This window comes from Zootoca vivipara, chromosome 1 (assembly GCF_963506605.1).
Source record: "Zootoca vivipara chromosome 1, rZooViv1.1, whole genome shotgun sequence".
Classification (NCBI taxonomy): domain Eukaryota; kingdom Metazoa; phylum Chordata; class Lepidosauria; order Squamata; family Lacertidae; genus Zootoca; species Zootoca vivipara.
Genome location: NC_083276.1, coordinates 2,841,899 through 2,857,063, shown reverse-complemented (window position 1 = coordinate 2,857,063; position 15,165 = coordinate 2,841,899). Strand labels below are relative to the sequence as shown.

The 15,165-nt window shown below is 47.2% G+C and overlaps 1 protein-coding gene across 2 annotated transcripts; it reads right to left on the bottom strand.

Annotated features, from left to right (window-relative positions):
* Window positions 1-1,811: 1,811 nt before the first annotated feature.
* On the bottom strand, window positions 1,812-11,390 carry LRR1 (leucine rich repeat protein 1). 2 transcript variants are annotated; one of them, XM_060269351.1, is made up of 4 exons: window positions 11,115-11,390; window positions 8,128-8,226; window positions 6,273-7,000; window positions 1,812-3,008 (listed from the first exon to the last, which is right to left on the bottom strand). In XM_060269351.1, exons 1-4 carry the CDS (start codon window positions 11,286-11,288, stop codon window positions 2,756-2,758), a joined length of 1,254 nt encoding a protein of 417 aa, XP_060125334.1. In that variant the 5' UTR covers window positions 11,289-11,390; the 3' UTR covers window positions 1,812-2,755. The 2 variants fall into 2 exon arrangements, with proteins under 2 accessions (XP_060125334.1, XP_060125367.1); XM_060269384.1 differs by lacking the exon at window positions 11,115-11,390 and adding an exon at window positions 10,112-10,709.
* Between the last annotated feature and the right edge of the window lie 3,775 nt (window positions 11,391-15,165).

Sequence of the window (15,165 nt, the reverse complement as noted above, 5' to 3'; positions counted from 1 at the left end):
AAATACTGCTCCAAAACCCCACAAACCCCCTAGACACAATCAAAAGACAATGGGAAGACGACATAAGCTATGAAATTAACCCCACCCAATGGACCAAAATATGGTCTAAACCCCCCTTTAAATCCATATCAGCAAAAAGGAAAGAACTCACTCTGAAAATCATCTACAGGTGGTACCTAACACCACGGAAACTAGCGATAATACGCCCAGGAACCTCATCAAAATGCTGGAGAGGATGCACCTCAACAGGCACATATTTCCACATGTGGTGGGCGTGCCCCAAAATCCAACTATTCTGGAAAACAACTATAAGAGAAATAGGTAAAATAACCCAACAAACTTTGGAACTCACCCCAGAATTGGCCTTGCTAAACATCTTCCAGGACAATAACGCGCACCTACATCACAAAGAACTCATAACCCACTTACTCTCAGCAACCAGAAGCACCATAACCAGACACTGGAAAGAGCTGTCAGGAATAAACATGGACCATTGGTACCAAATAGTATGGGAAACAGCCCTACTAGAAAAATTAACCAATAAATTGAAACTGGCACGGGGACTAATAGAAGAAGATGGCTTCACCCCGGTATGGTTCCCCTTTATCACATACACAGCCCAACAAGATAACGACAAAAACCCACCAACAGCATACAAATCAATATGGTTAACCTGACCCACAACACTCACCCCCCTGCTTACAAACAAACTAAAGACCACCACAGCTAACCACAAAGGAACAACCATATCCGAGGCCAACCCCAGCATCTCTCACCATCAAAAGGAAAACAAGCGAACAACAGAGAACCTATGCAAGCGCTGCTGACAAGAAAAAACCCACCCCATCCCACCCTCCCACCCTCCACCCACTATCCTTCCCCTCCCCTCACCAATGTCTCAACAAATGAAACCAAGCTGTAAAAGTGTTAAGAGAGACATTGCTCCTCTTATCTTTGTAAACCAAGAAAACCCTTAATAAAACAATTTAAAAAAAAAAATGTGTTCCATGGCAGAGTGATAGCTTGCTGTTGCATGATACAATAAACACGTAGAAATAATTCTTGTTAGTACTTAACAAGAATTCTTTCAAAGCGTTAATTCTATTGAAGTCTTGTTTATTTTAGATTTGAACTTAGTTTTGATCATTCAACAAGTGTACAAAATATTAAGAAAATTGGGTGATAGGAGGTAAAAAAGTTGGATCACTTGATATGGAATGAATGACCCTCCTACACTGGGTCCCAGTACATTTCCGAGCACAATTCAAAGTGTTGGTGCTGACCTTTAAAGCCCCAAACAGCCTCCGCCCAGTATACCTGAAAGCGTTTCCAGCCCCATCACTCAGCCTGGACACTGAGGTCCGGATCTGAGGACCTTCTGGCGGTTCCCTTACTGGCCCTGTGGAACGCCCTCCCAGCAGATGTTGAGAAGATAAAGAACTACCGTACTCAACTTTTAGAAGACATCTGAAGGCAGCCCTGTATTGAGAAGTTTTTAATGTTTGATGCTTTACTGTATTATGTTTTATATATTCTGTAAGATGGGCAGGGTATAAATAAATAAAATTATTATCTCCATGGGGCTGGAACAGGTGGAAAGCAGTACAACAGCCCCTGAGTTAAAGAGGCCTTCAGTTCTAATGGGCCACAGGTTTCTATCTGTGTTCTCACTGTATATTGTGAATTTACAACCCTTCACCATCCTAAAGAGCAGAGACCAGGGAACGGAAAAATGCCGGTGCGATCTATGCTGTTTCTAAAGCCCAGCTCCATTTAAGAGTAATGCAAGACTCATTTCACACCATTTCAGACTCTCTTAAGCATTTATTTATTCTTTTTAAGAAAAAAAGAGGCTTTCAGAAGTTATTGATGCAAAGTTGCTTCATATGATGTGCTCTATACTAATCCTTGCATACAGAGCACACATTTTACAGGCAAAATCCATTCTTGCATCACATACCCATGTCCTTTAAAACTACAATTTCTGCATGTGGGCACCATTCCCAAAACACTCACTGCCTGCATTTGGTACTCGGAAAAACCAGTTCCTGCGTACAAATTTTAATATATGATGAACTGGCCACCACAATATTTTGTTTTGAAGCACGTTAGTTTTGCATCAGTTTGTGCGAACGTGACAAACTTCCTTTTGACAATGGCATGAACGTTAAAAAAAATCAGCATAAACTTTGTGTCAACAAGTAACACTGTCCTGTTCAGAGCGAACACCATTTCAGGGAACAGATCTTAAGAGACTGCTGAAATAACCTGGAGCTTGTCCGAACAAGTCCCATGCTGTCCAGGGAGGCTCCACTGCAGCCGAACGTCTAGACACACTTTGAACATGAGCTCCTTTAAATAAGAAATCGCTAACCATTTTTGTAGGTAGAACAGCATCCTTATATGCACAGGTTCTTGCTTGGGGGCACAACAGGAGTCCTCCAGCTCAATCATAGCGATGAACAGGAAGGTGAAGGAATATGATAGTCACATCCTGAACATAACCTGCCGCTCTCAGGCAAAGAGCTTCCCTGATCTATGCAGGTAAGTGAGTTTCATAAAGAACCTGCAGTCTTTGCTCAACTGCATTCTGTTTAGAATGCAAGCCTGCCTCGCTCTTTCTGTATGATGAAAAAAGGAAAGGTCTGGAAGACAACTGATCTCTTGGCTCTGCAATGCCTTCCGATATCAGACAGTGTCTGTCCACTGTTGCTGAATGAGGCTTCTCAGGCCACATGCGGTTTTCGGTTTCAGGTCACCGGACGCTTTGCAGATGTCTGTCCAGGAACTGAGAGTAGCAAGTCAGAGAGCAGAAGTAGCGGAGGATGGGAGCCTCTGTGCTCCCCATGTTGTCCACAAGGACAACCGTGTGCGCCACACTGTGGAGATTCACGGTCACGGTCGTCTGAATGAAGCTGCTTAGGCAGGCCTGCCCACAGTGACAGCTCTTTGACATGTCCAGATCGTGACAGAGGTGAGAAGGAAGGACGTGGCAGCTGTACGGGAGCCTGTGAAAGAAAACAAGGCCTGGGTGTGAATACAGTTTGTGCTGAGCAGTTTCATAGAGCCTGGAAGCCTGTCTTGGAAAGAGGGTTGCAAGCATTTTAAATTAACATACTGAATTTATGCACCCCAAACACACTTCTGAGCCAAAGTGACCACCCAAGACCTCCATACTGCTCAACCTGGAATCTCCTTAGCTGGTTAAAAATAAAAATGTAGCTTTATTAAAGATGTAAAATCCATTTCGCCTTCCTTCCCCCATCCTGGTGGCCTCCAGCTGCCTGGAGTAATAAGTCCTTCAGCCCCGGTCAGCACAGCCATGCTCACTGGGGCTGATGGGAGATCAACTGGAGGGCACTGGCTTGGGAAATACGGACTGACACTTCTGTGTTGAAAAAGAGGCCCAAAGCAAGCATGTTGACTTGACATTTAGTAAAATAATAATAATAATAATAATCATCATCATCATCTGTGAACCAGGGAAACTGTAAGTCTATGCAACACAGTCTTGTTATCACGCGGTATGTGGGCACCAGAGAATGCTTAGTGAATTACCATGGCGCAGTTAACTTAAATGTCCCCAAGAGATGCAGCAAGTGCTGAGAGCCAGAAAGTCCTCGTGAACTCAGAACTGGCCTTTTGCATAACCTTTTATTTATTTTATTTATGCATAACCATTATGCATGGCCTTTTGCATAATAATCAAGACATTAAGCTATCCTATGTTTGGGCGCATGAGAAACATGCATGGCGGCTCTACCACTGCCACCCAACAAGAAGCTTCAGAAGAGCCTGGCTGCTGGATCAGGCCAAAGACCCATCTGGTCCAACACTGTTCTGTGTCCAACCAGATGCCCCCAATGGGAAGCCCACAAGCAGGCCACGAAGGCAATGGCATGTGCCCCAGGAAATGGCCTTCAGAGGTATACTGCTGTCCCAACTCATAGAATACGACTGCATGACCCACAGACCCTCCTGTATCAGTTACCAAGTTAGGATTCTGATTCAAAGAGGGAGCTTCAGCAAGGACAGAATGCTCAGTGCTTCAGTTTCCCTCCCCGAGATGGCAGTTAAATGGAACAAAGCCAGGGGGTGGAGCCAGAACTCTCACTTCCCTGGCTCCCATCCCAAGCGATGATATTATAATGCCCAAAGGCGGTTATTATCGCAGCCTTTGGCCTCCCAAACTGCTATATCCTGGGCAACAGGATAATGTGAGAATCATTCAGGCCTATCTTAAGGGGTGGTTGTAACTGAGATAGTGTGTTGTGTGTGCTCTGAAATGTACTGTAAAAATGCAAATGTCTGCAAGGCCAGGGACAGGAGGCAGCAGGAGCGGGGAAGAAGGCAGTTCTAAATAGAGACACCCCCCACCTGCCCCAATCAGACCCAAAGGAAGTCAGTGTGGTGTAGTGGTTAAGAGCGGTAGACTCCGCTCCTCCACATGCAGCTGTGGACTAGTCCACCTTGGGCTAGTCACACTGCTCTGAAGTCTCTCAGCCCCACCCACCTCACAGGGTGTCTGTTGTGGGGGAGGAGGGGAAAAGGAGAATGTTAGCCGCTTTGAGACTCCTTCGGGTAGTGATAAAGCGGGATATCAAATCCAAACTCCTCCTCTTCTTTTTCTTCTCACTTTGGTTGTTTACCGAAGATACTGTTCGCATATTAACTTTTAAAAAAACCCATTAAGAACAGCAGTATCCAGAACACGGCTGGAGAACCTATGGCCCTCCAGATTTTGTAGGACTACAAATTCCATCACTCTTGATGATTAGCAAGGCTGATGGGAGCAGCAGTCCAATATCTACAGAGCAACCAGTTCTCCATCTCTGAAACTAATGTTATGTAGGCATGATCAGTGGCATTAAAAAAAATGGGGGGGAAATTGTTTTGTTAAGTCTCATTTTCTAAAGAAGTGTGTTGTCATGGACGATGGCTATTTTTGAAAGACACAAGGCCAGTCTCCTCAAGCATGCATATCCAATGGTGTCATTTGCTTGGATTCTGGCCTTGACACCTTGGGAAGCCAAATTCTCTTCCAAACGCCAGTAGCCTTGCTCATGCCACAAAGTTAATTCCAGAAAGAAGCTATTATGCAACAGAACTGTAAACATCTGCCTCAGATGACAGTGACTGAGGGTGTGACATACCGGAAGTTCTTGTTGCACAAACAAGCATCAGTGGACTTGCACAATCCCACTACACTGCAATGAAGGGGAACTGGTTGCTGGAGAGGCAGGCCAACTCAATTCAGTCCCAGAACCCACTGGGTGATACTATACAGTGGCTTAACTTCTCACGCAGAAACAAAAACAAGATCTGGATCTACGGCAATGTTCCCGAGCCATTGCCAAGAGGGTTAAGACCTAAACTGATTTTGGGATTGAGCAGAAATTTCTCCCAATACTTACAAGTGCCTAATGAGCATGGCAATTCCTCTGCCGATTATCGATAGCTTTACATTACTGAAATGACCAAACACCCAACTCAACTACTTACTGAAAACCCGTATCAGATTCATTCTGATTTATGTGTAAATACAGGGTGCTGCCATGGTGAGTCAGATTTGATTTGATTTGATTTATTGTTACGGTTCTTGACCAGCACAGGTGAGTCAGATGTCTGGTCTGTCTAGCTCAATACTGTCAACACAATAAGTTGCCATTCCCCCCCCCCCTTTTGGAAGACCTCTGGAAGATTGCTGGAGGTCTCAGAGGACCACTTAATGCACTTGGTTCCTCTTCAGCATCAGCATCCTTCTCAAAACAAACACTGTATTATGAAAGTCCTGGGCTGCAGAACAGAGCTCCCAAAGCTTTCTATGGGCTACGTGAGTGGAGTAGTGCAGGGGACCTGTGGTCCACAGTCCACAGTTTGAGAACTTCTGCTCGGGTCTACCCCGACTTGCAGAGACTTCCAAGGCTTCCACGCCAGCTACGCCTCTTTCCCAACCCTACCTGCCAGGGACTGAACCTGGGATCTTCTGCAAGTCACTAAATACTGTATTTGTATAGGAAACCCCACAAATGCACATCAGCACAGAATCCTAAGGCCTTTCTGAAATTCTTCCATGAGCTTTACCTACTTTTCCTGCACGTTACTGTACAATTGTTTCTTACACTCAACAATAATCTCAACACTTTATAACTTTATAACTGAAAAGTCCTAAAGCATTGAGATTATTGACTGTAAGAAACAATAGGAAGGAAAGGGATGCACCGTTTCTGGGATTCAGACACTCCCCCCCCCCCAAAAAAAAGCCCCTTTACCTGTAATTAATCGTTGCTCTAGCTGAATATTCCCACAAAGTCAATGGTATTTTTAGCTGTATGTCAGGAGCAAGGGGTTTGGGCTGCTCAAAAGGATTGCCAAATAAATCCAGGCTCTCGAGGGAGAGTTTTCCAAAGCTGTTGGGTAAAAAGGGGAGCTTGTTCCGAGCCACGGACAAGAAGCGGAGCTGGCTCAGTTGACCAATCTTGAATGGCAGCCGGATCAGATCATTGTCGTCCAACTTCAAGTGAATGAGCTCCCGCAACTGGCAGAACTGTGCTGGAAGCGCTTTGATTTTGTTCTGGCTGAGATCCAGAGACTGGAGCGACCTTCGGAGGGTGGAATTACAGAGGGCCACGCCAAAGGATTCCAGGAGGTTGCCTTGTAGACTGAGCTCCTGGAGGGACACAAGATCCCCAATTGTGGCTGGCAGTTTCTTGATACGGTTGTGGCTCAAGTCCAGTTTCCGAAGACTCTTCAGGCAAAGTATGCGCATATCAATGCGGGCTAATTTGCAGTAAGAGGCCTGGAGTTGCTCCAGAGTGTACGGGAAGTTCTGGGTTAAAGGGTAATCCTTCCTGGATGTTATGGTCATCTTTGTCTTTGGCTTCTCAACTTCAGAAGCTTTTGGTGGGGCCAAGGTGGACAGTTGTAAGCTTTCCTCATTGGTGCCTCGGTCAGCCAGCTTCATTGCAGAGAGGAAAGTCTTCAGCTGGCCAACATTTGCCTGCAGCCAAATAGGACACCAAGAAAATAAGCATTTGCAGATTCAACGCTTTTGTCAATGCGCTGGCACTTTCTGAACCATGGCATCAACACGTGGGAAAGAATCAGGTGGCAGCCTTTGGAAAGCGAATGGGGAAGAAAGCACAATGCATTTTTGTCTTGCATTGTATCTGCCACAATTAACAAATCACTCTGTCAACAGGGGCACCAAGTGAGGCTGGGCTAATACAGTACTGCTCTAATATTAAGCGGGGCCTGTAAGAACAGGACTAACTATTGACAGAGCAGAAGAAAGCTTCAGCATTGCCACACTGTACAACTTTCATGAATAATCTGGCCCTACAAACCGAACCCTGCATTGTTCTGAAGCACAGAGCTTAAAATTTAAACTCATTCTCAAAACAATGAGAAAATCTCTTATTTACCTCATTTCTAAAATGACGCAAATCTAAAACATGCCAGCTAGCATCAAAAGGTATTTTAAGTTGCAAGATATCACTCCCAATCTGTTCACTAGCTTAAGAAATGAAATGGCCCTTCTAGTCCAGCATCCTGTTCTCACAGTGGCCAACCAGTTGCCTGTGGGAAGCCCGCAAGTAGGGCCCAAGAGGAACAGCACTCTCCCCACTCCTGATCCCCAGCAACTGGCATTAAATAAATAAATAAAATGATACATCTACATAACATAAAGAAGTAAAATAATATAATTGTAGAGTTGGAAGGGACCTCAAGGGCCCTCTATTCCAACCCCCTGCCATGCAGGAATCACAACTCAAGCATCCATAACAGATGACCTTCCAACCTCTGCTTAAAAATCAATGAAGCACATACTGTACATTATAATACATTTATTATTATTTCTTCACTGTGAGATCGCCAAGATGTCACAAAGCTCCCAACAGGTACATTTCTTAACCTTGGAAGATCAAAGGAGAAGCTAACGAGCTGCATCCAAACTCCTGTGAATTAACCCCAAATTTAATCATTTCAACAGAGACAGGTTAGAGGTTGGGGAGGGTGCATGTCCTTTCCTGTTGTCCAAAGAGGGCTACCAAGACACCACCCAAATTTGGCAAGTGAGAACATGCAGTTAGAAGACCATCTGCTGCCCCTGGCCTGACGCCATACCTTGCTGAGACAGATGTCCACGGCTGGCTCCTTCAGCCGTACGGTGGCTTTTCCTTCCTCCACGAACTTAGTAAAAAGCTGCTCTATGTTCTCTCTCAGCTGTTTTCAAAAGGAAAAGATCACAATAGAGCCATGAGCCTGTGAGTAAGCATTCCCTGCTGAGAACCAAAAAACAAGCTTCACGTTCAAATTGCCAACCAGATATTCTGGCTTTAAAAATGTGGGAAGGGATTCACAATCTGTTCATTTTATGAAGCCCCCTGTGATTGGCCAGTGTCCAAAAGCGGAGCCTGATTCAGCAAAGCTCTTCTTAAAATATTGTTGGTACAGCTTCCCACTCCCCAGGAGCATAAGCAAATGGCCCCTTAACCCTCCCCTGTTCCTTATTCATCACTGCAATTTCCCTAATCTGCCTCATGACTTTTTAAACCAGGACCAAGGTAATAAGGATTGAAAGGACAAGTTCAGAGCAGGAAGAGGGAGGCCGCTGAATAATCATATACAAAGGAAATGTTTGACAAAAAGCAGCTTTGGAAAGGCTTCTGCTTTCCAAAACAGGATATTATCTTTAATTTTTAAAACATTTTACATAGTAGCCAAGTAATTGCCAATTCATTAGTGGAATTAGTATCCAATTTCAGTGTCCTAATCTAGTTCTTCGGCTCCAGGAGGTACTTCACCTTGAGTATCTGGGTACTTCAAGCCTGATAAACTTTTGCTTCCTGTTCTTGGGCACGTCCCTCCAGCTTTGCTAACGTGGCTGTTGCCATGTCACTCTTTAGTTCTGTTCTCTGCCTCTCAAAGGATCCGCATGTTCTGATCAGAGCTACAGATAAATCCGAGTAACTACTAAAGAGTACATTTTCCAATGCTCCAGCAGCCCTCACTGCAGCTTTCTCCCTCAGGTGCCAGCCAGGTGACCCTTAGAAGCTTACAGGAAGGGCACGATGGGAGTTGGCCTCTATTATTCCCTAGGTCCTGCTTGCAGGCTTCCCATAGGCACCTGCTTGGCCGTGGCGAGGTAGCCAGGCTCTTCTGAGGATGCTTGTTGACAGCCAAAATAAATGAATGGCACCCTCGTCTTGGTCCTCATTACATGCAGAGGAGGGGCTGCTGGCAGTTCTGGGCAAGAGTCTCATACAGTGGTACCTCGGTTTATGAACACAATTGGTTCCGGAAGTCTGTTCATAAACTGAAGCGAACTTTCCCATTGAAAGTAATGGAAAGTGGATTACAGTGGCACCTCGGTTTATGAACACAATTGGTTCCGGAAGTCTGTTCATAAACTGAAGCGTTCATAAACTGAAGCGAACTTTCCCATTGAAAGTAATGGAAAGTGGATAAATCCGTTCCAGACGGGTCCGCGGAGTACCCAACCTGAAGCGTACTTAACCCGAAGCATGGGTGTAATTGGTTCCGGAAGTCTGTTCATAAACTGAAGTGTTCATAAACTGAAGCGAACTTTCCCATTGAAAGTAATGGAAAGTGAATTAATCTATTCCAGATGGGTCCACGGCGTTCGTAAACCGAAAATTCGTAAACCTAAGAAGAGCTTCCTGGATCATCAGTCCAGTGGCCCATCTAGCCCAGCATCCTCCTCTCACAGCGGCCAATCAGATGCTCAAGCAGGACCCAAGCTCAGCAATAGTCTTCCCTCTTACAGTTCCCAGCAACTGGTATTCGGAAGCATGCTATCTCCATCTGTGGAGGGCAGAGCACAGCCAGTGTAGCTAATATCCATTAATACCCTCTGCTCTATGCCTTTGCCCAATTCTCTTTGAAAGCCTCCAAGCTATTATTAGGAGCGCAAAAGCTCAAGGATTGCCTCACCCCATGGAAATGGGCCCAGACCCTGCAATCATGATCTGAAGGACCTTCTTCATGTGCCTCCTCCATGAGAGGTCTGGAAGGTGGCAACAGAACAGGATACTGTATTCCTGTAGTGGCTCCTTGCTTGAGGAATGCTCTGCCCAGGGACGCTCACCTGGCCTCTTTCTACATATCCTTGGGCACCAGGCAAAAACATTCTTCTCCAGGCCTTCAGCTAATTAAACAATCTACAGACTTTTCGACTGTGTGTATGTGCACGGGCACATAGGAGGGTGTTACCGCTTTTGTCTGTTACCATGTTATGTATTTTTGTGTTTTTATATTGTAAGCTGCCCTGTGATCCTCCAATGAAGGGCAGCATAGAATTTTAATAAATAAAAATAAAAATGGACACTATTTAATTTAGTAGTCTCTTCCCTGGGGCCCCAACAGAAACTCAAAGCGACTTTCAAAAAAGACAAGCCATAGGTATGTTAAAACCAGAGAGGGGGAGGGAGGAAAATACATTAAAAACTCCCCCCCCAAAAAAAAACCCCTCTAAAAGACTTAAAAGACCATAAGACAGTGAAAAGCCAAAGGCCTGATCAGAAAGGCAGCTTGCCTTAGGAGGGGAGAAAGGCAATTCCTTGCTCTCTTTTATTTCCTTCACTTGCTTTCCCTTCTTTTAGTTACAGGTAGGTAGCCATGTTGGTCTGCCGTAGTCAAAACAAAATTTAAAAAAATTAAAAAATTCCTTCCAGTAGCACCTTATAGACCAACTAAGTTTGTCATTGATATGCGCTTTCGTGTGCATGCTATCTGAAGAACTGTGCATGCACACGAAAGCTCATACCAATGACAAACTTAGTTGGTCTCTAAGGTGCTACTGGAAGGAATTTTTTTATTTTTTATTTTAATTTTGTTTCCCTTCTTTGCACGGGAAGAAAGGGCGATGGATAGGCAATGGGGTCCCCCCCCCAACAGGTTGCTACGACGTAGTACTAATATTTAAAACTTAAAAAAAAACAACGGGGTACGGTTTTCGCCCGACAGGCGACTCTCCCGTGGAGCGCGAAAGCTTCCCCCGAGCGAAGAGGAGGCCCCGAGGTCTCGACGCTCCCTGCGGGGGGAGAGAGAGAGAGAGAAGGACCGGGGCCCGGCCTGCCTCCCTCCCTCACCTGGTACTTGGCCCCCGGGCGGTGTCGGGCGGTGCTGACCAGGAGCCAGACTCCTCCTCCTCCTCCTCCCGGCTTCCCGAGGGCGAGCACAGCCCTGACGGAGCGGCCCGGCCCTCGCAGCCCCGCCGAGGGGAGCAGGCGGCTCGCCACCGACACCTCGCACGGCAGCCGCATCTCCGCACGGCCGCCGCCGCCTCAGGCGCCGCCAAAAAACCGCCAGGGCGACCGAGCGCCTTTCCCGCCTCCTGCGCGCGCATCGCGCCGCCGAGAAAGGAATTAAACAAACACGCAGGCAAAGCGGGCCTTCCTTCTCCGGTCGCTTCCATACTTACGCAACGGCGCGGCGCGGCTGACCTCAGCGCTGCCTGCCTGATGAATCCCCGCCTCCAATCTCTGCGCGGCAGCTGCCCCCTGCCCCTAGGTCCGTTTCCTTTCCCTAGAGTTGTTGCGCGAACTTCGCTTCTCTCTTCTCGCCCCTCCGTCCTCAGACGTTCGGGGGGGGGCAGAGCTCAGCAGGCGGATCAGAGGGACGCCACATCGTCCTTCAGGACCCCCGCCTTCTGCGCGAACCGGCCCGTGAGATAAGCGACGTCTAATTCCATAGAGATGGAGAAAGGGTACTAGAAAGCAACTCTATGGTCTTCTGCCGTCTCTTCCGCGCAAGCTGTAACAGCCAGCTATCGCCCTCTAGCTGTAGATGATGGTATAGCGTCCAACTCTTCAATCCAATTTTGTCTTGGATACCTAAATCTGAAAGTCACATGGGCGTTGCCAAGGGGGGGGGGGTCAGGGGGCAGCTGCCTCCCTTTCAAGTAAATAATTAAAATTACTTCACTAACTGACCGAGCAGATAGCTCGGTTCTGCTCCCCCCTAGCATAAATGGCAGGAGGCAAGAGGGCTCTTATGGGTTGGCCACAGTGAGAAGAGGTTTGTTGGGCCAGGTGAGCCATTGGCTTGATCCAGCCACAAGGCTCTTATGATTTAATAACAGGTGGGAGGCATGAAGCTTGGGCCTCTTGTGGAAAGCAGAAGACTTCGCCGCCAAGTTATTGTTCTGTACCCTGTCCGCAGCTTCCCACAAATGGTGATGAAACCTCTGGAAGTAATGGCACAATACTGGATGCTTGACTAATTGCTGAGAGATGAGCCGTTCATTGCTTATACAGTGGTACCTTGGTTTAAGAACAAAGCATTCCTGACATATGCCTGTCAAGCCTCTGCTTAAAGACCTCCAAAGGAGGAGACTCCACCACACTCCTTGGCAGCAAATTCCACTGTCGAACAGCTCTTACTGTCAGGAAGTTCTTCCTAATGTTTAGGTGGAATCTTCTTTCTTGTAGCTTGAATCCATTGCTCCGTGTCCGCTTCTCTGGAGCAGCAGAAAACAACCTTTCACCCTCCTCTATATGACATCCTTTTATATATTTGAACATGGCTATCATATCACCCCTTAACCTTCTCTTCTCCAGGCTAAACATACCCAGCTCCCTAAGCCGTTCCTCATAAGGCATCGTTTCCAGGCCTTTGACCATTTTGGTTGCCCTCTTCTGGACACGTTCCAGCTTGTCAGTATCCTTCTTGAACTGTGGTGCCCAGAACTGGACACAGTACTCCAGGTGAGGTCTGACCAGAGCAGAATACAGTGGTACTATTACTTCTCTAGATCTAGACGCTACACTCCTATTGATGCAGCCCAGAATTGCATTGGCTTTTTTAGCTGCTGCATCAGCAGCTTAGTTTATGTTACCGGTAGGTAGCCGTGTTGGTCTGCCGTAGTCGAAACAAAATAAAAAAAAATCATTCCAGTAGCACCTTAGAGACCAACTAAGTTTGTCATTGGTATGAGCTTTCGTGTGCATGCACACTTCTTCAGATAACCTGAAACAGAAGTCACCAGACCCTTATATACAGTGGTACCTCTGGTTAAGAACTTAATTTGTTCCGGAGGTCCGTTCTTAACCTGAAACTGTTCTTAACCTGCCTGAAGCACCACTTTAGCTAATGGGGCCTCCTGCTGCCGCCAGAGCACGATTTCTGTTCTCATCCTGAAGCAAAGTTCTTAACCTGAGGTAATATTTCTGGGTTAGCGGAGTTTGTAACATGAAGCATTTGTAACCTGAGGTTCCACTGTATAGTGAGAGGGTGGGGAGGGGTATTACTCAGAAGGGTGGTGGGAATGGGGGATTGGCTGATAGGTGTGGTAAACCTGTTGACGACTGCAATTGCTCTTACAGGAAAAAGCAAGGGGGTGAGATGGCTAAAAAAGCTATAGTTTATGAACAACTTGGATTAAGAACTCTGCAAACCTGGAAGTAGGTGTTTTGGTTTGTAAACTTTGCCTTGGAAGCAGAACATGTTGAGTGTGTTCCATTTGTAAATTGAGTCCCCCTGTTTAAGAAAGCGTTGGTTTAAGAACAGACTCCTGGAAGGGATTAAGTTTGTAAACCAAGGTACCACTGTAGTTGAAATATTGCTTACAGCCTCAAATGCTGATGTCCGTATCTTGACTTCTGCTTCCCTCTGTATGAGACAATAATAGATTGTTGAACTGCATTGCCCTCTACTGGAATCCCAGATAAGATCGAAGCCGTATTTCCCCGTAGTGACTTCATAGAATCACAGAACCGTAGAGTTGGAGGGACCCCAAGGGTCATCTAGTCCAACCTCCATCCTAAAAACCCTTTGACACCTGACATGCATGTTTTTAGGCCCCATCATATTCTATTGACAGTAATTTATTTTACACTGATTTTAATGTCACAAAGATTGCTGTAACCTGAGATGGGACCTTATGGCGAAGGGTAGGTAAGAAACACAAAGTGAGCCCACCTAGACTAGATGGGACTTAAATACAGGTGTGGCTCCAGCCTGGATCTCTCAGCAAGGAGGCTGGACAAACTGTCCCTCAGGGGCTGTCAAGAGCCATGTCTTATACTTATACTTTGTGCATACCAGCCCTGTTTCTTAACTGCATCCTTTTCTTCAGCCTCTCTTGTGCTCCTACCTTGTGCTCATTAAAAAGAGACCAACCCACAACGATGTTTGTCGGCTTTTCCTCTAGTAATGCATAATAATCCTGAATGCGAAGTCCGCCTGGCAGATTGGCATCCAGGAGACTAGAGCAAAAGCGATTCTCCCTGTCCGTTCCGGTTACAGAAGGGCTTCTCTGTTTCTGCAACTAAAAGATGCTAAAAGCATTTTCCTTCTCCCCTTCCTTCCTATGCCGGAGCGCCAGTCCGGGTGCGCTGCGCTGACCCCTGCTGGCGGCGCCGGGGAAGTGCGCGCGGCCCGAGCGGCACTTCCTGGCTGTGGCCAGGAGGGAGCGGTCGCGCAGCGCTCTCGGGTCCTTGGAGGTCTTGGGAGAAATGCAGCTCAACGGGGCCAGAAAGGGCTTGCAGAGCGCCGTGCAAACTCCCTTTCTCGCCCCGCAGTCCCCGCCACCCGCGGCATCCCGAGATCTCCGTGCCGACGGGGCCAGTGGCTTTTCCTGCGGGCTGAGGAATTCCTGCAAGCGGCTGGGGATTATCCTGGGGGCCAAGGCATCCTCGGGAAGGGTTGGACGGTGATTTCCCTGGATGGAATAAATGCATTTGCTATTGCTCTTTCTGTAGCGTCTCTCTCTGAATCGCAATTATTAATATTATTATTAGTTGTAACAGCAAAAGAATCTGGGTTTCGCTGTGTTGCCCAGGTAAGGCTGCAGCGGCTATTCACAGGCGCGGTCCCACTACTGATCGGCACGGGAGTTTTGACCTGCTCCGTCTCCGACCTGGGCCGGTTCACCCCTCCTTGGGCAACCTGGCGCGCCTCGGCTCCCCGGGGCTCGCCATATTGATGCCGAACTTAGTGCGGACACCCGATCGGCATAGCCCACAGCAGCCCCGAACTCCTGAGCTCAAGCGATCCGCCAGACTCAGCCTCCAGGAGTAGCTGGATTACAGGCACGCGCCACCGCGCCCGGCTGGAGGAGCCACAAGGAACTGCGCCTCTTGGCTCGGCCCGGCGTGACGTCACGGGAGAGGGGCGGGGACAGGAGGCGCGGGGCACCAC